General features: G+C 42.5%; 1 protein-coding gene across 7 annotated transcripts in view; it reads left to right on the forward strand.

Moving 5' to 3' along the window:
* Positions 1-4,498: 4,498 nt before the first annotated feature.
* Positions 4,499-25,527, forward strand: part of LOC141273074 (uncharacterized) — a 47,476-nt gene continuing 26,447 nt past the window's right edge. The window contains exons 1-4 of one of the 7 annotated variants that reach the window (XM_073684434.1): positions 4,614-4,660; positions 4,972-5,021; positions 5,110-5,149; positions 5,226-5,269. In XM_073684434.1, coding sequence (XP_073540535.1) covers positions 5,253-5,269 — 17 coding nt within the window. In that variant the 5' untranslated portion in view covers positions 4,614-4,660; positions 4,972-5,021; positions 5,110-5,149; positions 5,226-5,252. Of the gene's footprint in view, positions 4,661-4,731; positions 4,826-4,967; positions 5,022-5,109; positions 5,150-5,225; positions 5,270-10,898; positions 10,992-24,974; positions 25,141-25,527 lie in introns of those variants that run through there. The other 6 variants (XM_073684436.1, XM_073684432.1, XM_073684435.1 and 3 more) reach the window with 6 other exon arrangements.

A 25,527-nucleotide genomic window follows, 5' to 3' on the forward strand; every position in this document is an offset into this window, starting at 1 on the left:
CTGGATACAGGAAAGTCTGCCAACAAAGTCACAGTCAGCATCTTTTTGCAGGTGGAGCAAGGCATTAATATCATTGCACTTTGTGAGACAGTCAGAGCCAGGAACCACTGAATGCAGTGAGACAGAGCCAGGAACAACTGAATGCAGTGAGACAGTCAGAGCCAGGAACCACTGAATGCAGTGAGACAGTCAGAGCCAGGAACAACTGAATGCAGTGAGACAGTCAGAGCCAAGAACCACTGAATGCTGTGAGACGGTCATGGCCAGGAACCGCTGAATGCAGTGAGACAGTCAGAGCCAGGAACCACTGAATGCAGCGAGACAGTCATAGCCAGGAACCACTGAATGCAGTGAGACAGTCAGAGCCAGGAACAACTGAATGCAGTGAGACAGTCAGAGCCAAGAACCACTGAATGCTGTGAGACGGTCATGGCCAGGAACCGCTGAATGCAGTGAGACAGTCAGAGCCAGGAACCACTGAATGCAGTGAGGCAGTCATAGCCAGGAACCACTGAATGCAGTGAGACAGTCAGAGCCAGGAACCACTGAATGCAGTGATACAGTCAGAGCCAGGAACAACTGAATGCAGTGAGACAGTCAGAGCCAAGAACCACTGAATGCTGTGAGACAGTCAGAGCCGGGAACCACTGGATGCAGTGAGACAGTCAGAGCCAGGAACTACAGAATGCAGTGAGACAGTCAGAGCCAGGAACCACTGAATGCAGTGATACAGTCAGAGCCAGGAACAACTGAATGCAGTGAGACAGTCAGAGCCGGGAACCACTGGATGCAGTGAGGCAGTCATAGCCAGGAACCACTGAATGCAGTGAGACAGTCAGAGCCAAGAACTACTGAATGCAGTGAGACAGTCAGAGCCAAGAACCACTGAATGCTGTGAGACAGTCAGAGCCGGGAACCACTGGATGCAGTGAGACAGTCAGAGCCAGGAACTACAGAATGCAGTGAGACAGTCAGAGCCAGGAACAACTGAATGCAGTGAGACAGTCAGAGCCAGGAACAACTGAATGCAGTGAGACAGTCAGAGCCGGGAACCACTGGATGCAGTGAGGCAGTCATAGCCAGGAACCACTGAATGCAGTGAGACAGTCAGAGCCAGGAACTACTGAATGCAGTGAGACAGTCAGAGCCAAGAACCACTGAATGCTGTGAGACAGTCAGAGCCGGGAACCACTGGATGCAGTGAGACAGTCAGAGCCAGGAACTACTGAATGCAGTGAGACAGTCAGAGCCAGGAACCACTGAATGCAGTGATACAGTCAGAGCCAGGAACCACTGAATGCAGTGAGACAGTCAGAGCCAGGAACAACTGAATGCAGTGAGACAGTCAGAGCCGGGAACCACTGGATGCAGTGAGACAGTCAGAGCCAGGAACCACTGAATGCAGTGAGACGGAGCCAGGAACCACTGAATGCAGTGAGACGGAGCCAGGGACCAATGAGTTCAGTGAGACTGTTGGAACCAGGTAAGGCAGAGAGTGGTGAGACAATCAGGAGCCAGGGACTAATTAATGGAGTGAGACAGTCAGAACAAGGGATGGCAGAATGCAGTGAGACAGTCAGAACCAGGTATGACAGAATGCAGTGAGACAGTCAGGAGACAAGGATAGTTGATTGCAGTGAGAAGATTGGAGCCAAAGCCCACAGAGTGCATTGAGAGACAGACGGGTGCAGGGACTTCTGAGTCCAGGGAGATGGTCAAGAGCCAAGGACAGCTGAGTGCAGTGAGAAGATTGGAGGGATGGATGTCATTAGGCAGCGAGATAGTCAAGAGCCAAGGATTGCTGAAGACAGCCTGTTGGAGGAAAGAAACAACTGAATGCATACATGACCAAGAGACTGGCAAGGCTGTGTGTCATGAGACAGGAGCCACGAAAACTAAAATGAGCGGCTTTTGTATGTAAATTCTGACAAAATCTGCCAACGTTCCTTTGGCAATGCAAGTATACTTAGGGTATTTTTGACCATACTAAAAAAATAGTAAAATATTTAAGGGGTTTTACATTTTTGTAAAAAAAACAACTGTTCCCATGTCCAGATCTGAGCCTCCACCACTGCTTCTGGTGTCTGTTATAGTCTTCAGCGATGATATCACATCAACAGCACTGCAGCGCTCAGCGACTCTGCCCAACTTGACAGCACAGGCTGCTCAGAGCGACTGAGCTCATTGATTGGCTGCAGTGCTGTTGACATTATGTCAGTGCTGCAGACAGTAACACACAGTGGGAGCAGTGGCGGAGACTCAGCATTGGACCCAGGTAGGGTGAGTAAAGCCCAGCCTGTTATTTGTTTTTAACAGACTGTAGATGGGGCACAGGGGTTTTGTGAGACCAGAAAAAAAACTTTAACTTGATGCAAATTATAAAATCCACATTTAATTTTGTTGCAAATTTCACATGGAAAAGCTGCTATATTAAATGCAATTCTGACCCCGCCACTGAAATATGTTATAACCTCAGGGTTTTTTGATAAATCTATGCCAGATGTACCTGTGAAAAAAAATCGCAGCATGCACTAGTTTCCTCCATAAATCAGATGATACTCAGCCATTCAAGTCTATGAGTGCGAAAAAAAAATTGGATGCCATATGGAGCCACAGTATAGCATCCGCTTTTTAAGAATATATTGCAATTCTGTAGCATAGGAAACTGTAAATGATTAATAGCTGCTGAAAAAAATGGATTGTATACAAACAGCACATGGATGACAAGTGAGGAAAAAATCGTCCTACTTTCCTGGATGGAACTCTGACCAATTTTTTATACACTCGTATGACCCCAGCATGTGAAAATCTATATTCACTGAATACAGTTTACAGAGGGAAAGATCAGTCCAGTACGAGAGAGAAGCAGATTTTTTTGATAAGGTATATTACAAAGTTTCTTATTTCCACGTTAACGATTGATGTAGGAAATAAAAATTTAAATGATGGCAACCTTTTAACCCCTTCACGACATATAACGTATATTTACATCATATGTCGTATCCCTGATTTTGATGCAGGCTCCGGTGCTGAGCCTGCATCTTTCCCCACAGTTGATAGCTGATTTATTCAGCTGTCATGTGCCTTTAACAGTCGTAGGTGGATCAGAGATCTACCCATGGCTATTTACCAGTTAAATCCCACTGTCAATTTGTGAAAACAGCATTTAACATGTGCCGGGAGGAAGTGTGTTACAAATCCCGCCCATCGTCGCCCCTGTCACGTGATCGGGGGGCGCCAATGGATTGTCATGACAGCCGGGTGTCTGCAGAAGACCCCCGTGCCTGTCATTGTGAATCTCCTGTGAACGCCAACTTGTAGCCGGCGTTCATAGATCGCGATTTCTGCTACACATAGCAGTGCTGAAGCTCTGCTACATATAGCACAGGTGAACGGACAATCGCAGCTTCAAGTCTCCTAAGAGGACTATTAAATAAAGTAAAAAGTGAATAACAAAGTAAAAAAAATATGAAGAAAAAAAAAAAAAAAAAAGTTCAAATCACCCCCCTTTTGCCCCATTGAAAATAAAACAATTAAAAAATAATACACATTTGGTATCGCTGTGTCTAGAATCGCCCAATCTATCAATATATAAAGTAAATGAATCCAATTGGGTTATAGCGTAATGAGAAAAGAATCAAAAACGCCAGAATTACGCTTTTTTTGGCCACCGCAACATTGCTATAAAATGCAATAAGAGGAGATCAAAACATATCTACCCCAAAATGGTATCAATAAAAACGCTAGCTCACGGCACACAAAGTAAGCCTCACCCGGCCCCAGATCCTGAAAAATGGAGAAGCTACAGGTCTCAAAAAATGGTGACAAACGTAAAATATTTTTTTCATACAAATTTCTGAATTTTTTTTCACTACCTAAATAAAAAATAAACTATACAGGTTTGGTATCTGCATACTCTTACTGCCTGGGGAATGATATTACCAGGTCAATTTTACCATTTAGTGAACATGGTAAACAAAAAAAATAAATAATTGTGGAATGGCATTTTTTTTTGCAATTTCACTGCAGTTGGAATTTTTTTCCTGTTATTCAGTACACTATATGGTAGAATCAATGGTGTCATTCAAAAGTACAATTCGTCCCGCAGCCATATTGACGGAAAAATAAAAATAGTTCTGGCTCTGGGAAGAAGGGGAGCAAAAAAACTAAAAGAAAAAATGGAAAATAGCCATGGCGTGAAGGGGTTAAGTGTGATCCACTGTCACCAGGACAGCCATAAAAGAGAGACCAGCATCTTCCTCACATTTATGGCTTATTCCTTGTCTATGCTGTAAAGGTCTCAAACTGGAATCCTCCTGTAAACTCTATTGCCTTCGGTCTCACAGTACTTTGCTGCGGCATTTTGGGACACATCAGCAGTTGCAATTTCTCAACATGAGTATAAAATGTGCAATTTTCAGTATGAGACACGTATGGGAATCATTATTGTAGGACACTATGATCGCGGTTCCCTGCATCCAGGGAAGGTGTTTTCTTGATCACAGATCCAAGAATGAACGTGGAACGCAAAGGTCAGGAAGTAACGCCGTGGAACGCATTCGCAGGAAGAAAGGATGGAAAGTGGGCGTGGTCTTTGTGGAACCGGAAGTTGCAGCCCCAGCTCCGTACAGTACTACAGATAGAAAGAAGGTGCGGCACGGTGAGTGCTAGTGGCTCTGAGGGCTGTAGTAGGAAGGATCCATGCATATATATCTGCTGGGGGAGGGGCTGCCGTCACTGACAGCAGGAGGAGGAGACATTTGTGTGTCAGAGCCATTCATGCTGTCATGCTCTTTTTACGCTTTAGGCAGAAGGGGATGGAGGGGTAATAAATGAAGGGGCGGGGGGCTCACATATAGTAGCAGTCACCTGAAGCACTGTCAAGCAGTGGCCTACCGTGCATTGACAGCAGAAGGGGGCTTTCAGGTTTGCTGGCCGAGCTGATAGCTCTCGTTATTCTCATTAAGGTAGAAGAAGGAGTGAGCGCTGGGCACAGATCATGGAGACCCCCCGGCTACCGGGTAGGAGTGCATGTACTCCCCCCACACATTGCTGCCCCCCAGATCGGTCACTCCATTAACACCCAGTGTCTGTGTTCCTTACCTGTAGGCTCTGTGCAGAGGGGGGAAGCTCTGGAGCTGGAGGGCAGGTAATATGTCCTGGTGGACGCCGAGCTGCTGTGATGTCCTTGTGTCACTCAATCATGTTTCTCTTTGTCTGAACAGGAAGGAATACATTGGGATAAGTCCGGAATGGAGCCGAGCATTAGGTGAGACATGGATAGGGAACTTCACTTTATTCCTTTACACAATTACATTTCTACCAGGGGGAGACAGCCTACCTTGTTGCCCTGAGCACATTAGGCAAATTGCCTCCCCCCACATGAATGAACCACTAAAAGGGGTTTTCTCGTGTTTGGAGGTTATCCTCTATTAATGCGATCGGTGAGAACGTCCCAACCCCACTGGTCCCATGTGTGAATGGAATGGTGGTCCATCATGTTCCCCCGCTGCTACATTTATTCTTAATGTGACTGCCATAAGAATGAATGGTGCTTATTGTCCACCATCGCTCCATTAATGGCCCCGGTTCTCAAGCTCAGTGGGGGTCCTTGTGTTTCCAAACTTGAGAGTACCACTTTTAAGGTTGCAGTCTTTTTACTGTTTTCCTGCACAATCACAGAAAAAGAACATGTCTCCATGGTTTTATACCCCAAACTAATGGCATCTATGTAAGGCATTGCTGATTACATCCATACCTTTATTTTAGAAATTTGGGTTTACATTTTATGTTAATTTATTGTTGCACTGTTATGCAAATGAACTGCAAAGGGGCAGTGGACAGGGACCACACTTACAGCTCTGCTGCCTCTCTTCCCTATCCCCTGCCCACTGCTCATCTCCAGTCAGTGATTGACAGTCGCTCTTCTTTCACTGACCAAGATCCAGTGCAGATGGCATCATTCTCCAGGGCAGTGATGCACAGAAGACTGTCAGTGCAGGCGTGATCTGTATAGTTTGCAAATCGAGCCAGACACTGACCAGCTTCTTCACTATGACGAGCAGCAGCATTAAAATACAGAATATGCTGCGATTCTTATAAAAAAAAAAAAAAGTCTTATTGTGTGTCCTGGGGATGAGGCCCAATCTCTATCAGGCATGCTTACTCCTAACCCAGGCATCATTGATGAGATTGGGGGTTGTTTATACCCTGTATACTTGAGGTTATAGCATCAGATAATGGATGTGATGTACTAAAGATGTAGCAGAGCTGCGGTTGTCAGATGGCGCAGACAAACCTTGCCTGATATAGTAGAGCTGTCTTTGTAAAATAGGGAGAAAAAAAGGAGCTGGGCTTCTTGAAAGTAGTAAAGCTGACCTTTCCTTAAGATAACAGGACCCTTTGGCTGTGCCTGTCTGTTGTTTCTGTAGCTGAGTTATTCAAATGTAGCAGAGCTTGTCAACTTCTCCTTGAACATGTCCGATATAGAAATGAGGACTTCCCAAATGTAGCAGAGCTGTGTTTGTCAGGCAGTAGCTGAAAGCTTGTTTGATGTAGCCGAGTTACGTTTGACAAATTCAAACTCTGCTACATCTGTGTTGCACATAAAGTTTTCCAGATGTTTTTGGTAGTGAGGTCAGTGATAACATTCCTGGTGAGGGTGTGGGGTTTGGAGGGGGCAGTGTGTCAGGCATTGGAGCAAGTGAGCAGGAAGAGATTATGATGAGGGCTGTATGAGGAGAACCAAAGAGAAGGGCAAAATATCAGGAAGAATGTGTTCTTAGGATCCACTATGGAGCAGCAGGGAGTAGAGATTAGCGAACCCAAGCTTAAGAGTTCGGGTTTCGTACAGATGCTAAACTCCAAAAATGGATTTCTCCTGGAAGTCCATTTTAACCAATTAACGACCTTGGGTTTTTCAGTTTTTGCATTTTCGTTTTTTGCTCCCCTTCTTCCCAGAGCTGTAACTTTTTTATTTTTCCGTCAATATGGCCACGTGAGGGCTTATTTTTTGCGGGACAAGTTGTACTTTTGAATGACACAATTGTTTTTACCATATCATCCACTGGAAAACGGGGAAAAAATTCCAAGTCCGGTGAATTTTTTTTAAAAAAGTGCAATTCCACAATTATTATTATTTTTTTTTTACTACGTTCACTGAATGCTAAAACGGACCTGCCATTATGATTCTCCAGGTCATTACAGGTTTGTAGATACCAAACATGTATAGGTCCTTTTTTATTTAAGTAGTGGAAAAAAAATCTAAAGTTTGTAAAAATAAATTACATAAATAAATAAATGAAAGGAAAAAAAAAATGGTGCCATTTTCCAAGATCCTTAGTGTCTCCATTTTTCAGGATCTGAGGCCGGGTGAGGGCTTATCTTTTGTGCGTCAAGCTGTCTTTTTTATTGATGCTATTTTGGGGTACATATGATCCTTTGATCGCACCTTATTGCATTTTATTGCAATGTTATTACGACAAAAACCCCCCGTAATTCTGGCGTTTCGGGTTTTTTTCCTCACGCTGTTTTCGGATCAGATCAATTTAGTTTAGATTTTGATAGATTGGGCGTTTATGAACGCAGCGATACCAAATATGTGTATCTTTTTATTATTGTTATTTTGAATGGGGCAAATATAATTTTTTTTTTTTTACTTTTTATCTGTTTCAATAGTCTCATTAGGAGACTTGAAGCTGCGATCTTCCAATCGCTTGTGCAACACATAGCAGGGCTTCAGCCCTGCTATGTGTTGTAAAAATCATCACCTCTTATGAATGCCGGCCATGGGTCGGAATTCATAGGTGATCTGCAATGACAAGCTGGGGCGTCTCCTGCAGATGAAAGTCATAGGAAACCTTGCGGGTGACCTGGTATTCAGCTCACCCATGGACCGAGGATCTCCTCTGCACGGATGGTCTTGTAGTATAGCAAGGAACAATGAAGAGAAAAGGAAGGTACATCCAGCACTGGGTCCTCATAAAAAAATTCTTCTTTATTGCAAATCCATAAAAACTCCAGACAGAGTAATCGCATACGCGTTTCAGACAGTTACATCCTTAGTCATTGCATACATACTCTAAACTAAAACTAGACAAACTACAGGTGCATCTCACAAAATTAGAATATAAAAAAAGTTAATTTATTTCAGTTCTTCAATACAAAAAGTGAAACTCATATTATATAGAGTCATTACAAACAGAGTGATCTATTTCAAGTGTTTATTTCTGTTAATGTTGATGATTATGGCTTACAGCCAATAAAAACACAAAAGCCATTATCTCAGTAAACTAGAATAATTAACAAAAAAACACCTGCAAAGGCTTCCTAATCGTTTATAAAGGTCCCTTAGTCCGTTTCAGTAGGCTCCACAATCATTGGGAAGACTGCTGACTTGACAGATGTCCAGAAGGCAGTCATTGACACACTCCACAAGGTCCCAGAGTTACAATTTTCATTTGGAAATCAAGGTCCCAGAGTCTGGAGGAAGAGTGGAGAGGCACACAATCCAAGCTGCTTGAGGTCTAGTGTGAAGTTTCCACAATCAGTGATGGTTTGGGGAGCCATGTCATCTGCTGGTGTAGGTCCACTGTGTTTTATCAAGACCAAAGTCAGTGCAGCCGTCTACCAGGAAATTTTAGAGCACTTCATGCTTCCCTCTGCCGACAAGCTTTTTGAAGATGGAAATTTCATTCTCCAGCAGGACTTGGCACCTGTTCACACTGCCAAAGGTACTAATACCTGGTTTAAAAATAACAGTATAACTGTGCTTGATTGACCAGTAAACTCGCCTGACCTTAACCCCATAGAGAATCTATGGGGTATTGTCAAGAGGAAGATAAGAGACACCAGACCCAACAATGCAGACGAGCTGAAGGCTGCTATCAAAGAAACCTGGGCTTCCATAACACCTCAGCGGTGCCACAGGCTGATCGCCTCCATGCCACACCGCATTGATGCAGTAATTGATGCAAAAGGAGCCCCGGCCAAGTATTGAGTGCATTTACTGAACATACATTTCAGTAGGCCAACATTTTGGATTTTAAAAACATTTTTCAAGTTGTTGTTATAAAGTTTTCTAATTTACTGAGATAATGACTTTTGTGTTTTCATTGGCTGTAAGCCATAATCATCAACATTCACAGAAATAAACACTTGAAACAGATCACTCTGTGTGTAATGACTCTATATAATATACGAGTTTCACTTTTTGTATTGAAGAACTGAAATAAATTAACTTTTTGATGATATTCTAATTTTGTGAGATGCACCTGTATATACAAGTCATGTCCTGAAGGAATGCAGCTCTTATTACTCATTCACCATCTGTTCACCATTTAACCCCTTTGGGTGAAGTTTTCTCATGGTCAAAATCTCTATAATGTGGAATCACTGCAAACAACATACAAATATGTCTAAGGATGTGTATATAGAATTAAATCCAATAAAAACACATACAAAATATACAAATAAAAAAAAAATTATATCCACAATCAGTCAAATATACAGATCTTACTCATAATGGTGTATAATATCTTTACACATATTCATACCTTGCGGTACCCGTGTTTTTAACACATATATCCACCAAGACTCCCTATTGATAAGTTTCCTTTTATGATCACCCCCACGAGCAGGTCTATGGACTTTTTCAATAGCTACAATTTTAAATGTGCTGGTATTGCCATTGTGGTGTTCAATAAAGTGTTTGGAGGCTGCAGAACTTTTAATCCTTAATTTGTTATTGGCATCAGAAATTTGCCTTCTTGTGGGTATTTTTAATGCCCCTGTCATGCAACCCACATACTGTATATAGAACTTACAGCAGACCCGACTATCATTTCAGGCGAAGTTGGCATTGGTCTTAGTCAGTCTCTCGTGGGTGTGTTCATAAAAGGAAACTTATCAATATGGAGTCTTGGTGGATATACGTGTTAAAAACACAGGTACCGCAAGGTATGAACATGCACCAAGATATTATACACCATTATGAGCAAGATCTGTATATTTGCCAGGAAAGATGCGGGCTCAGCGCCAGAGCCTGCATCAAAGGGAGAGACCCTAACTATGATGTACCTGTACGTCAAAGGTCGTGAAGGGGTTAATGTTCGGGGGAAGTCCGGGAAAAGAGAGAGAGAAAATTTTCCAGCTCCAGCGTTCGGGTCCCCATTGTTTTCAGTGGGGTTCAAGTTCTGGTAGCTGATCCCAAACTTCTACGGGTCCGCTCATCCCTAGTAGTTAGTTATGTTAGCCTCTCACACTGCTCTCTGGTCCTCCTGTTCTGATGAGTGCTTCTCTCCTCGCTTTGACTGATTAAAGCGCTAATTGTTTGACAATTTCCATCAGTCAGAGGTAGGAGATGTTCATTGTACATCGCTACAGGAAATTAATTTTCTCTTTAACATTTTTAATTACCATAATTAGGCAATACTTTTGGTGTGTACCTACCCTCGCCTGTTCCCCATCACAGCCATGGTTTCTACATGTTCAAAATAGTCCGGATCGTTTTCCATTTTAATACTAGTGGCCCAATTTACATTCTCAAAAATCGTCCCTCAATAACACATTTTTAGACAATTCATGTAGGACAATTATCAAGAATGGTTCATACATGTCATAAACTTACCGAGAACAGTCTGCATTGGACTTAACCTTATAAAAAATGGGCAGTACAGACTGTAGTTTTTTCACAAACCCGCCATGTGGGAGAACTTATCCAGAAGAGTCCATATAGGAGATACATTTTTCGATCCCTTATTGGACATAGACAGAAATGTTTCATTTCAAACCTTTCAGGAATAGTGAATCTAGGCAATTTTTGTAAGAAAGGCCACTACAGGGTGTTGGAGGATGTATCATCACTTTTCAGGGATAATCTGAATGTTTTTGTCCTATAGGTAAGGATAAAGGAGAAGCAGTCTGGTGTGACGAAGGAAATCTGCCGATTCACAGTGTGTCGACAGGCACAGTGCAGCTAAGCAATAGAAATGAGGAGCTAGATGAACATACTGCAGTCAGTTATAACACAGAGACCCTCCGTAACATGGAGCGTACCCCTAATGAAGATGGACGCTTCATTATCCCGACCTTTCAGTCCCCAAGACAACACCTCCAGATGCAGTATTCCTCTATGGCGGGCATAAGTAAAAGCAGCAGTTATATGCTGGGACATAAACACTCCAGAGGCAGAAGGTTGGGAGAGTCAGACACAGGTCCTACGTCTGTTCCTAGCCCCACGTACTGCTCCAAATGCAAAAAAATGTTTGCCACTAGTGAAGCATATGGCTGCCATGAGCCAATGCACTTGTTAAACATCAAACTATTTCCCTGCACAGAGTGTGGGAAGTATTACCGTCACAACACCGCTCTTGTGATACATCGGCGGACACACACCGGGGAGAAGCCATACTGCTGCAGTGAGTGCGGGAGATGCTTTAATGCCAGGTCAAGCCTGGTCACCCATGGGAAGATACACTCCGGTAAGAAGCTCTACTCCTGCTCAGAGTGCGGGAAAGGTTTCACTAAAACTGACGACCTCTTCAACCACCAGCTGATGCACTATCGCGAGAGAAAATACACCTGCAGTGACTGTGGCAAATGCTTCAAGGCTGAAGCAGAGCTAGTAGCCCATAGGAAAATTCACCCTGTAGAAGAACTGTTTCTCTGTTCCGTTTGTGGCAAAGACTATACCCAATATTCCAAGCTTCTACGGCATGAGAAGACCCACCCAAAACTACCACCCGTTTTTATCACAAGCGAAAAAATGTTAAAGGACCAGGATGCATAAAATTCTAGTTGGGTTAAATGAAACAGCTAGAACTGGCAGCCATGCGTGTAAGCATTTCCGCACGTTTTCAGACGAGTCGGAGGAATCAGGTTTTGCCAACCACACATACATTAGAGCAGAGGAGTCTGCTGGCTCAAAGACTAGTCGTCATAATACTGATGATTTCATGACCATATCAGACATTGGCCGTCTACCCATTATCTTCATGAACAGTTGCGATAAGCTGGCAAGCCCAAAAATACTAATGAACCCCCAGCCTCTCCTTTATTATTAACACTATCTCCAGATGTTTAGTGATGGAAGATAACTCAGTGGAGAGAACGAAATTCTCCCAAGATGAGTTTTCTCCTAGTTCTCATTAAGAAGCAAAAGTCGTTACCAATGATGTGTGTATGGGTGGTGATATTGGCGCATGTATACTGGGCAAATTAGGTTTCGGTGTAACAACCCTTATGAAGATTGTCTCATGGAGTGGTGGGACAATCTGGATATCTAAATTCTAAATCGGAAACTGTTGAAATTGGCTTTTTTTCTTTCATTAGGTCCTAATTAATAAATTAACCCATCACCAAAACATCATTTTTTTTAATTGATAAATGCTGACTACATCTACCCTTCCCCGCTCAAAAAAAACAACAACTCTAAAGAGATTAACAAAAAACAAAACCTTTTTATATGCAGTATTCCAATTAGGCAAGTATGTTTAATCATCCTTTAAGACCGCACTTCTGGTCTTGTCTTACCTATTACTTTACACACAATCCCTGGGGGCATAGAAAAGAAAAAAGCTCACCTGTTAAATTCCCTGCTACTCTGGTTCCGTAGCCTCACTGCAGTCAGGTACATCTACATTACCTCAGAAAGCTGAACTTGCATCATTACCGGCAGATGATGGCTGTGTTATACAGACAGCATCTGCCTAACAGCTGTGAGTGGATCTCTGACACAGGCATTTAAGGCACACAAACTGAGGATGGGTGAGTTGTTCCATGCACCCATCGGGCTCCCGCAATGTGGCCTGTGGCAGGGCTTCATTGGAAACTAAGATTGTTACAACATACTGCAATACTGTAGTATTTCACTAGAGTATAAGCGATCAGACGACGAAAGGAACCATAATTTGTCAGGGTTCTGTGCTCCTCTGTACCAGTCTGTCACTTTAAGTTTTATATGTAATATGTATGTAACCCTTTTCACATGTACAGCACCCTGGAATTACGTTTTGCTTTTAAAAAGAAATAACTAAACAATAAAATAAAAAAAATGAATTACCCATCTTTTCCACCCTTAAAATTAGATTCGTTTTTAATATTTTAAACATATTTGGTATTGCCGTGTGCATAAAATATAACATTAATTAAAAAGAACCTGTCACTTGTTCAAAATTATTTTGTTAAATATTTTGTAAAAATCCTTGAAGCTCCCTTGATTCTTTTTCCTTTTAAAACTGCATCACTCCATTGCAGAGATACTCATTTTTTGCTTTTGTAGCTCACTATGTGAAATCTCTGCTTGTAGTACAACAGGGCATTTCTTCAGAGTCTTCTACACTGCCAATCACAATCCTACAGCTCATATAGCAGCCTCTGACACTTAAAAGATGTGCTTGGCAGCATCTGGGATGAAGGGATGAAAGCGCATGCCGCCAGAGAACACTCTGAAGAAATGTCCAGTTTCAGTAAAATCAGAGATTTCACATACTGCTCTCCAGAAGAATCAAATGTGAATATCTGTGCAAAGGAGCGACATGGCAAAACACAAGAGTGTGTCAGAATCTAGAGCGCTCAGAGATTTTTAAACAGTGTTTAACTATTTTTTGAGTAAGTGACAGGTCTTCTTTAACCTGATTGGTAAACGCAGTAAAGAAGGAAAAAAAATGAAAAACCAGAATTGCGTTTCTTTGGTTGCTGCAGCTCTCCAAAAAAGTGCCGTGGGAAGCAATCAAAATGTCTTATCTATTCCTAATCAGTATGATGAATGTCAGTTCATCATACACAAAAATAAGTCCTCTCACAGCTCCATCTACAGGAAAAAAGCCATCACAGATTTTGGAAAATGGCAACACGAGTGTGAAAAACACATTTCTATGAATCTCTGAATTTTCTTGAAGTTTGGTATTGCCGTAACCGTACTGATCTAGAGGAGCATAATTTACCATACAATGAATACTGTAAAACCAATTAATAATACTTTTTATTTATATAGCGCCAACATATTTCGCAGCACTTTACAATTAAGCGGGGACATGTACAGACAATAAATTCAATACAATTTAAGACAGTTTAACCCCTTAAGCCCCACGGGTGGTTTGCACGTTAATGACCGGGCCAATTTTTACAATTCTGACCACTGTCACTTTATGAGGTAATTACTCTGGAACGCTTCAACGGATCCCCCTGATTCTGAGATTTGTTTTTTCGTGACATATTGTACTTCATGATTGTGGAAAAATTTCTTCGATATCACTTGCGTTTATTTGTGAAAAAAACGGAAACTTGGCGAAAATTTTGAAAATTTTGCAATTTTCAAAATTTGAATTTTTAAGCCCTGAAATCAGAGCGATATGTCACACAAAAGAGTTAATAAATAACATTTCCCACATGTCTACTTTACATCAGCACAATTTTGGAACCAAAATTTTTTTTTGTTAGGGAGCTATAAGGGTTAAAAGTTGACCAGCGATTTCTCATTTTTCCAACAAAATTTACAAAACCATTTTTTTTAGGGACCACATCACATTTGAAGTCACTTTGAGAGGTCTTTATGACAGAAAATACCCAAAAGTGACACCATTCTAAAAACTGCACCCCTCAAGGTGCTCAAAACCACATTCAAGAACTTTATTAACCCTTCAGGTGCTTCACAGGAATTTTTTGAATGTGGAAGAAAAAAATGAACATTTAACTTTTTTCACAAAAATGTTACTTTAGACCCAATTTTTTTTATTTTCACAGGGGTAACAAGAAAAAAATGGACCCCAAAATTTGTTGTGCAATTTCCCCTGGGCACGCAGATACCCAATATTTGGGGAAAAAACACTGTTTGGGCGCACTGTAGGGCTCGGAAGGGAAGGAGCGCCATTTGACTTTTTGATTGTAAAATTTGCTTGAATAATTAGCGGACGCCATGTTGTGTTTGGAGAGCCCATGTGTGCCCAAACTTTGGAGCTCCCCCACAAGTGACCCCATTTTGGAAACTAGACCCCCTAAAGGCACCTTTCTAGATGCATAGTGAGCACTTGGAACCCCCAGGTGCTTCACAAATTGATTCGTAACAATGAAAAAGTGAAAAAAAAAACACTTTTTCATTTTTATGAATCAATTTGTGAAGCACCTGAGGGTTCCAAGTGCTCACTATGCATCTAGATAGGTGCCTTGGGTGGTCTAGTTTCCAAAATGGGGTCACTTGTGGGGGAGCTCCAATATTTGGGCACACAGCGGCTCTCTAAATGCAACATGGTGTCCGCTAACAAATTTAACGCAAAATTGGCTCAAATTGTTAGCGACACCATGTTGCGTTTGGAGAGCCGCTGTGTGCCCAAACATTGGAGCTCCCCCACAAGTGACCCCATTTTGGAAATTAGACCCCCCAAGGCACCTATCTAGATGCATAGTGAGCACTTGGAACCCCCAGGTGCTTCACAAATTGATTCGAAATAATGAAAAAGTGAAAAAAAAAACACTTTTTCATTTTTATGAATCAATTTGTGAAGCACCTAGGGGTTCCAAGTGCTCACTATGCATCTAGTTTCCAAAATGGGGTCACTTGTGGGGGAGCTCCAATGTTTGGGCACACAGGGGCTCTCCAAACGCAACATGGCGTCCGCTAACAATTTGAGCCGATTTTCCATTCAATTTGTTAGCGGACACCATGTCGCGTTTGGAGAGCCCGTGATGTGCCTAAACAGTGGAGCTCCCCCACAAGTGTCCTCATTTTGGAAACTATACCCCTCAAGGATTTTATTAAGGTGTATAGTGAACATTTTGAACCCAGAGGTACGGCACATTATTTGTTTACATTAGGTCATCATATTGAATAAGTTGTCATTATTCTTGAGCGCAAGTGCTCGCTACTTGAGTTTGCATCGGGTACTCAGGTATGCACCATGTACAGCGTGTGCTCGAGTGACATGCTCGAGTCCCTGCTCCGCATGTTTCACGGTTATTAGACACCCAAAAAAAAACATGCGGGGATCGCTCGTGCATGGCAGGCAATCCCCGTAAAGTTTTTTGGCCGCGAAGCATATGGGGCAGAGACTCGAGCATGTCACTCAAATACCCACGATACTCAATGCATACCAGAGCACCCGATGCAAACTAAAGTAGCGAGCACTTGCTCTCAACACTAGTCGCCATATAGTCATCTTTTTTTCTTATTTTTGAAAAAAATCCCAACCCCAGCCCTAGCCCCAGCACAACCCTAGCCCCAGCACAACCCTAGCCCCAGCACAACCCTAGCCCCAGCACAACCCTAGCCCCAGCACAACCCTAGCCCCAGCACAACCCTAGCCCCAGCACAACCCTAGCCCCAGCACAACCCTAGCCCCAGCACAACCCTAGCCCCAAACCCAGCCCTAACCCTAGCCCAATCCTAACCCAAGAGTTTATTTTTGACGCCGTTCCTTGTGCGGTATAAGTGATTAGACGACTTTATTCTTCGGGTCGGTGTGATTACAGCAATGCCAGAATCATATGGGGTTTTTATGACTGACAGCTGTCACACACTAAAAGACGCATTTTTTGTAAAATCTAGTTTTTGCATCGCCATATTTTGAGAGCTATAATTTTTCCAGATTTTGGCAGACAGTCCTGTGACGGCTCGTTTTTTGCGGGATGACTTGACGTAGTTATTGGTGCCATTTTCAGGCACGTGACATTTTTTGATCGCTTTCTATTCCGATTTTTGGGAGGCAGAATAAACAAAAACCAACAATTCAGGAATTTTTTTTTTTTTTTTTTTTTTTTTATTCTGTTCCACGTGTGGTAAAATTGATGAGGTAGCTTTATTCTTCGGGTCAGTACGTTTACAGCGGTACCACATTTGTATCATTTTTCTATGTTTTGGCGCTTATACACAATAAAAGCTATTTTATAGAAAAAAATATTTTTTAGTATCGCTTTATTCTGAGAGCTATAACTTTTTTATTTTTCGGCTGATGGAGCTGTATGGCGGCTTGTTTTTTGCGGGACGAGATGACGTTTTCAGCGGTATCATTTTTATTTATATGCGTCTTTTTGATCGCGTGTTATTCCACTTTTTGTTTGGCGGTATGGTGATAAAGCATTGTTTTTTGCTTCGTTTTTTTTTTTTTTTTTACCGTGTTCACTGAAGGGGTTAACTAGTGGGACAGTTTTATAGGTCAGGTTGTTCCGGACGCGGCGATACCAAATATGTGTACTTTTATTTTTTTTTTTTTATTTTTTTTTTATAATAATATTTATTGATGGGTACATTATATTTTTATTTTTGGTGTATTATTTTTTTTATTTTTTTATAATATTTTTGCACATTTTTTTTTCCACTTTCACACAGTTTATACACTTTATTACTTTGTCCCACTCTGGGACTTTCACTTTTTTTTTTCTGATCGCCTGCATGGCACAGGAATGGAGCACCATCCCTATACCATGAAGGCTGTCAGAAGTGCACAGTGTGAAGATTGCTTGGAGATGCACTGCGCATGTCCAAGCAATCTTCCTGCTCTCTGGTGACCCGGATGTTGTCATGACGACATCGGGTCGTCATGGCAACACCCGGGAAGCCTTTGCAGACTGCGCTGGAAGCCGGAAGAGGAGGTGAGTATCTGCGATCACCTCCCCTTGCCCCCGCAATGCCGCGATAGACTTCGATCGCAGCATCGCGGGGGTTAATGTGCTGGGAGCGGTGCAGGACCGCTCCCTGCACATAGTACCGGGTGTCAGCTGTGACAATCAGCTGACACCCGGCGGCGATCGCGCCCGCACAGCCTGTGTGCGCGCGCGATCGCGATGACGTACTAATACGGGTCTGGCTCTTAAGTCCCAGGGCACAGATGCGTATTAGTACGTCAGATGTTATTAAGGGGTTAAACAGTTACATTAGGAATGAGGCCCCTGCTCGAGAGCTTACATTCTACAAGGCAATGGGTGGACACAATAGGTGAAAAGTGCTTGTTATTTCAGGTCTGGCAATTATAATAGGGATTTTCATATAAAGTTGCATGATCCGGTCATCAGCCAGTATTTTTAAGTGCAATACTCAAGTATCGAGTGCAGTTATCGTGTGCATGGAGGGTGTGGACAGATGACTAGTAGGGTGCAGATTCAGAATAATATTTAGAAGGAGGGCACAGGGGAAAGTTAGTCTACTGAGTAGTTGAGATGGTAGACTTGTTTAAAGAGATGAGTTTTTAAAGCGTGCTTGAAGGGGCTAGGCATCAGTCGGATCGTCTGGGGTAGTGCATTCCAGAGAACTGGTGCAGCACGAGAGATGTCTTGGAGACCGAGGTGCGAGGTTCGGATTATGGGGGATGTTAGTCTTAGGTCATTTTTAGAATGGAGGGCACGTGTAGGACGATAGACAGATGAGAGAGGAGATATAAGGCGGTGCAGAACTGTGGAGAGCTTTGTGGGTGAGAGCGATTAGTTTATATTGGACCCTGTAGCGAATGGGCACAAGGTGGAGGCATCAGTGAAGCGGCTGGACAGAAATACGACCCTGGCTGCTGCATTCAGGACGGATTGGAGAGGAGAAAGTTTGGTAAGAGGGAGACCAATCAGAAGAGAGTTGCAGTAGTCCAGACGAGAGTGAATAAGAGCGACAGTAAGAGTTTTAGCAGTTTCATAGGTGAGAAAAGGTTGGATTCTGGAGATGTTTTTAAGATGCAGGTGACAAGAGTGAGTGAGTGATCGGATATAGGGAGTAAAGAAAAGGTTAGTGTCGAATATGACTCCAAAGCAGCGAGCGTGCTGCTTTGGAGTTATGGTTGAACCCTCCAATGTAATTTCGATGTTGGGTAGAGTTAGGTTAGTAGAGCGGAGAAACACAAGAAGTTCAGTTTTGGAGAGATTCACCAATTGCAGAATTGTGGGGCTATTTGCAATTTCACTACCCATTGAATTATGTTCCTGTATTCCAGTACATTGTATGGTAAAATGAATGGTGCCATTGAAAACTACAACTTGTCCCGTTAAAAACAAGCCCTCATATGACTATGTTGATGGAAAATTAAAGAAAGTTGCAGCTGAGAAAAATGGAAAATTGCCCAGTCATAGAGCTATAAGAGCTCATGATTTCAGTCTATGCTGCTGGGCCAACTAGACAAACTGCAGCTATTTTTCATTTTTGCGCTCCTCCCCTTTTTCCAAGAGCTATAGCTTTATATTTTTCCGTCGACATAGCTGAATGAGGGCTTGTGTGTGCAGGCCAATTTGTAGGTTTGGAAGAAAATTCTGAGTTCTGTGAAACTGCATAAAACCCTCCCCAAAAAACTGTAATTCTTCCATTGTTTTTCTCAGTTTTATCTTTACAACGCTTATTGTGTGGTAAAAACAACCTGATTCATCAAGCCAGTACAATTATGGCAAGATCAAACTTAGGTTTTTTTATATTATTTAAATGAGATTTCAGATATTTGTTAAAAAAAAAAAAAATAACAGAAAACAATTGGTGTGTGTCGCCATATTCTGAGACCAGTAACTTTTTTTTTTTTTTTACTGGAGTTGTTGTTTTTGCATGATGAGTCGACATTTGTGCCCCATTTTGGGGTACAATGAGGTTTTGATCACGTTTTATTACATTATATTCACACAATCTTTAACCACTTTCCGGCCCAAGACGTACTAATACGTATCTGTGCTCTGGGCCTTATGGGCCAGATACGTATTAGTACGCCTTGGCGATTTCGCCCGCACACAAGCGGTGCGGGCGAGATCGCCGACGGGTGTCAGCTGATTGTCACAGCTGACACCCGGTGCTACTGTATATGCAGGGAGCGGTCCCGCACCGCTCCCTGCACATTAACCCCCGAAATGCTGCAATCTAAATCTATCGCAGCATTCCGGTGGCCATAGGAGGTAAGCGCGATACTTATCTTCTCTGCCGGCGTCCCGCGGCCTCTGAGTCCGGTCTCGGATGTTGTCATGGTGACCCGATGTCATCATGACAACATCCGGATCACCAGGAGGCAAGAAGTTACTTTGGTCATGCGCAGTGCACGACCAAAGTACAGTAGCTTCTCCCTGTGCAGCGCTGACAGGCTGCATAGCATAGGGAGCTGCTGCTATCTATGCTATACAGCCGATGAGGCTGCAAAAAGTGTAAGTCCCATCGTGGGACAAAGTGTAAAAGTAATAAAATAGTCAGAAAGTGAAAAAAATTGTAAAAATATTTAAAAAAAATAAAATACAAAAAAATATATATATTGTACTCCTAAATAATCTTATGAAAAAAAAAAAAAACGAAACTTAAAACGATGCTTTATCATCATACCGCCAAACAAAAAATTGAATAAAACGCTATCAAAAAGACGAATGTAAATAAAAATGGTACCGCTGAAAACGTCATCTTGTCCCGCAAAAAAAACAAGCCGCCATACAGCTCCAGCGGCCGAAAAGTTAAAAAGTTATAGCTCTCAGAATAAAGCGATGCAAACACAATAATTTTTTCTATAAAATAGTGTTTATTGTGTAAAAGCGCCAAAACATAAAAAAAAATATAAATGTGGTACCGCTGTAAACGTACTGACCTGAAGAATAAAGCTGCCTTATGAATTTTACCACACGCAGAACGGCATATAAAAAAAAAATTCCTGAATTGTTGGTTTTTGTTTATTCTGCCTCCCAAAAATCGGAATTGAAAGCGATCAAAAAATGCCACATGCCCGAAAATGGTACCAATAAAAACGTCAACTTGTCCCGCAAAAAACAAGCTGTCACATGACTATGTCGGCTGAAATGTGGAAAAATTATAGCTCTCAAAATATGGCGATGCAAAAACTAGTCTTTGCAAAAAAAAAAAAGTTTTTTTTTAGTGTGTGACAGCTGTCAATCATAAAAACCCGATATAAATCTGGTATCGCTGTAATTGCACTGACCCGAAAAATAAAGTCATCTAATCACTTATACCGCACGAGGAACAGCGTAAAAAATAAACTCTAGGGTTAGGGTTGTGCTAGGGTTAGGGTTGTATTAGGGTTGGTGTTGTGGTTGGGATTTTTTCAGAAGTAAATAAAAAAAAAAAAAAATGATGACGATATGGCGACTAATGTTGAGCGCAAGTGCTCGCTACTTGAGATTGCATCGGGTGCTCTGGTATGCACCGAGTATAGCGGGTGCTGGAGTGACATGCTCGAGTCTCCACCCCAAATGTTTTGCAGCTGTTATACAGCCAAGAAAAAGTTTGGGGATTGCCTGACATGCACGAGTGATCCCAGCATGTTTTTTTTTGGGTGTCTAATAACCATGAAATATGCGGGGCGGGGACTCGAGCATGTCACTTGAGCACCCGCGATACATGGTGCATACCCGAGTACCTGATGCAAACTCAAGTAGTGAGCACTTGCGCTCAAGACTAATGACAACTTATTCAATATGATGACCTAATGTTATCAAATTCTGTGTCGTACCTCTGGGTTCAAAATGTTCACTATACCCCTTCATAAAATCCTTGAGGGGTGTAGTTTCCAAAATGGTGTCACTTGTGGGGGGTTTCCACTGTTTAGGTACATCAGGGGCTCCCCAAACGCAACATGGCGTCCGCTAATTATTCAAGCAAATTTTACATTCAAAAAGTCAAATAGCGCTCCTTCCCTTCCAAACCCTGCCGTGCGCCCAAACAGTGGTTTTCCCCCACATATGGGGTATTAGTGTGCTCAGGAGGAATTGCACAACAAATTTTAGGGTTAATTTTTTAATGATACCCTTGCGAAAATAAAAAAAATTGGGGTCTAAAGTAACATTTTTGTGAAAAATAAATAAATGTTCATTTTTTTTCTTCCACATTCCAAAAATTCCTGTGAAGCACCTGAAGGGTTAATAAACTTCTTGAATGTGGTTTTGAGTTCCTTGAGGGGTGCAGTTTTTAGAATGGTGTCACTTTTGGGTATTTTCTGTCATAAAGGCCCCTCAAAGTCACTTCAAATGTGATGTGGTCCCTAAAAAAAAATGGTTTTGTAAATTTTGTTGTAAATATGAGAAATCGCTGGTCAACTTTTAACCCTTATAGCTCCCTAACAAAAAAAAAACTTTAGTTCCAAAATTGTGCTGATGTAAAGTAGACATGTGGGAAATGTTATTTATTAACTATTTTGTGTGACATATCTCTCTGATTTAAGAGCATGGAAATTCAAAGTTTGAAAATTGCAAAGTTTTCAAACTTCTGCGCCAAATTTCCGTTTTTTTTCACAAATAAAACGCAAGTGATAGAGAAATTTTACCACTATCATGAAGTACAATATGTCACGAAAAAACAGTCTCAGAATCAGGGGGATCCGTTGAAGCGTTCCAAAGTGACAGTGGTCAGAATTGTAAAAAATGGCCTGATTATTAACGTGCAAACCCCCCTTGGGGGTAAAGGGGTTAAAGAATAGGTTTAATAATCCTAGATTTGATATATCAGACGTTTACAGATGTGGCGATACCCCCCCAAAATTTTTTGATTGGGGAAAAAGTGTGATTTGAATTTTTAAGTTTCTTTTGATATATTAAAAAAAACAACTTTTTTTTTTACTTGAACCTGTGATCGTGTGCTCGCTTGTTCTATGTTCCCCTAAAGTAATGTACTGCAGAATATAGCTAAAATGAAGTCTTCCTAGGAGGCTCAGATTGTGGATCGACTTCTCAGGAATACAAACATGGCAGTCATGGGGTCTTCAGCAGGCCTCTGACTAACTTGTCAACCCATCGGCAGTCCATGTTAGACAGTGACATTTAGGACACAATCCGTATTTGTACGCCAAAACCAGGATTGGGTGATAAATACAGAAGTGGTGACGTGTTTCTATTATACTTTTCCTCTGATTGTTCCATTCCTGGTTTTGGCTTACAAATACTGATGTAAAAAAACGGAATGTGGCCTTAAGGGATTAAGAGCAATGATCTGAGCTTACCTCCAATTGCTGCTGTTATGGGCAGATGTTGACAGCTATCAGGTGCAAGCTCAGCTTTCATGGCCGTCCCTAACACCTGCACCCAACAGGCGCTGTAAAGACTGCGGCTTACTCCAAACCTTACTTTAGCAAGGACTGGAGTAGGATTTGTGGCGAGGTGCACGCCACTTGTCTGGTGCTCGTGATTTTTAAAGAGGCCTCTTCATGAATCCGTATCGTCTGACTTCAGCACATCTCCTCAAGACCTGCATGAACACTGGTCTTTATGAATTGGGTCCTTTATTTTCTTACTATTAGATATATTTATAGAATTCATTTTTAGGGGCTAATTTTCAATTTAAAAATAAAAAGATGGACCTTATTAACAGATTCCACGTGGACCAGATGCCATAAATTAAGGGCAAGAAAATTATCAAAATCTAGCCTGTTGTGCAATGTACAGTCCTCCCCCCCTCGAATTCTCACTTTTCATAGGCCTGTACGAGGCTGGTGAGCCTGGCCACACAGTGCATCACAGGCTGTATTCAGACTGTGAAACAGACCTAAGGGTATGTGCACATGATGTCTTTTAGATGCTCGCGTTCCCACTAAAGCTTTCCCAGGGAAGATTCTTCAGGAGTCACCATTTTAGGCCTGAATAGTGAGGAGAGCAAGTGCTTGTTACTCCAGTTTGCCTAGGTGCTCTGGTATGCACAGAGTATCGCAGGTGCTCGAGTGAAATGTTCGAGTCTCCGAGGCCACATGTTCGACAGCCGCAAAACACACGGGGATTGCCCGTGTTTGTCAGCTAATCCCTGCATGTTTTGTGGCTAACAGCGTGGGGTCACTCGAGCACCCAGGGTACTCTGTACATACCCGAGCACCCACCTAGCATTGAGTAATGAGCTCTTGCTTTCATTTTGAGTGTTTTTTTTTTTTTTATAACTTGTATTAACTAGTGAGTGGAAACCGAAGAATGGCCTAGGCACTTTTTTAAACCACGTTGCGACTTAGAAACCTGAAGAGATTAAAAGAACGCTCAAAATCCTGAACATGCACAGCAAGTTGTGTCCTAGGGTATGTGCACACAGTGGGCCTGATCCGTTCAGATTGGTGTTCACGCTCCCGATACATGTAGAGGCACACGCTTATACATGATCAGGGGCTCTGGACGAATGGTGTGCGCCTCACCACAAATCCTACTCCAGTCCCTGCTAAAGAAAGATTGGAGTTGTAATGAACGCCACTGCTGGCGGGGTCCATCTCCGGTCCAGGAGCTGGCTGAAAATGCCAATACACCCTTAACATTTTTGAGTGGCCTTGAGTTGTGCCAAAATTGTGACTTTTCAAAGCATTTTACACCAGAAAACTGATGTAAAATCTTTGATGAGTGGGACCAGATGTCGCTAGGCAGTGTTTTCCATTAAGTGGCTTTCCATATACAAGCGGAAACCGCCAGAATGGACCGGTAACTTCTCTTAGGCTATGTTCACACAGCAGTATTTTGTTCAGTATTTTACCTCAGTATTTGTAAGAAAAAACCAGGAGTGGAACAATCAGAGGAAAAGTATAATAGAAACACGTCACCACTTCTGGATTTATCACCCACTCCTGGTTTTGGCTTCCAAATACTGGGGGAAAATACTGATCGTGTGAATGTGGCCTTAGCAGCTTCACAACTTTCGCAGCCCAAAGCTGATAATGGAAGTGACCTGCGCAGAACAAGCTCTTTTCCACCACTGCAGTTTTCATGCTTTCTGCCATTTCTTAGCAGCTGTCAGGAGACTCAGCCCTGGCCGCCATCATGCAGCAGAAATCTGTCCCATCCAGATGAATAAACCTATCCGTGCCATGTTATGTGTATGAGGGGTTTTATGTACAAATATAACATAGGAAGCAATGGAGCCCGCGGAATGGTAGCGCTAGGCCTCCACAGCATCCAGCCATCAGGCCCCGGAGTCTTCGTACCGCCCGCCCGGTATAACAGCTGGAGACTAAAGAGTAATGAGAGGAGGAGACACTGCATAGCACGCCGTCATTTGTGTAATGCAGGTTACGTCAAAGACCACGCCCTCACCGCGATGCATGACGGGATAGGGCTGCTTTACTATACTTTCACTACACTGCTGAAACGCAAACCCGGAAGTGTTTTGCAGCGCACACTGGGAAGTGGAGGTCACAGTATAATATTCGCTCCAGGGCGCTATGCACAGAAGAGACAGGACAGGGAACCTGGGATATCAGTGGAATATCAGGGTGAGGGCGGAGTCAGCTGTCATTACCGCACGTGAGTATGTTATACCACAACACGCACTCTATAATACTGGGGACCAAAGACTGAGGCTATGTGCCCACGATGCAGAAATGAAGCAGAAAATTTCTGCAGCATTTCTGCATCTCCCTGGCAGAAAAAAAAACGCATGCAGATTGTGCATGCGTTTTTCCTGCGGAATACATGCGGATTCACATGCGTACCCACATGCGTTAACGCATGTGTTTCCGCATGCGGACTGACAAGCACTTTCCAGGCGATAGCATCACTTGGAAAGTGCTTGACAACTAGGTCACACTGTATAAATCCATGCAAACAGCATGGATTTATACAGTGTGAACCGTAAAAATTAAAACAAATAAAGCTATACTCACCCCCGAGGCCCCGGCGTGGCTGCAGCGC

This window comes from Phyllobates terribilis, unplaced genomic scaffold (genome assembly GCF_046119375.1).
Source record: "Phyllobates terribilis strain yellow unplaced genomic scaffold, ASM4611937v1 Scaffold_5__5_contigs__length_657084704, whole genome shotgun sequence".
Lineage (NCBI taxonomy): Eukaryota > Metazoa > Chordata > Amphibia > Anura > Dendrobatidae > Phyllobates > Phyllobates terribilis.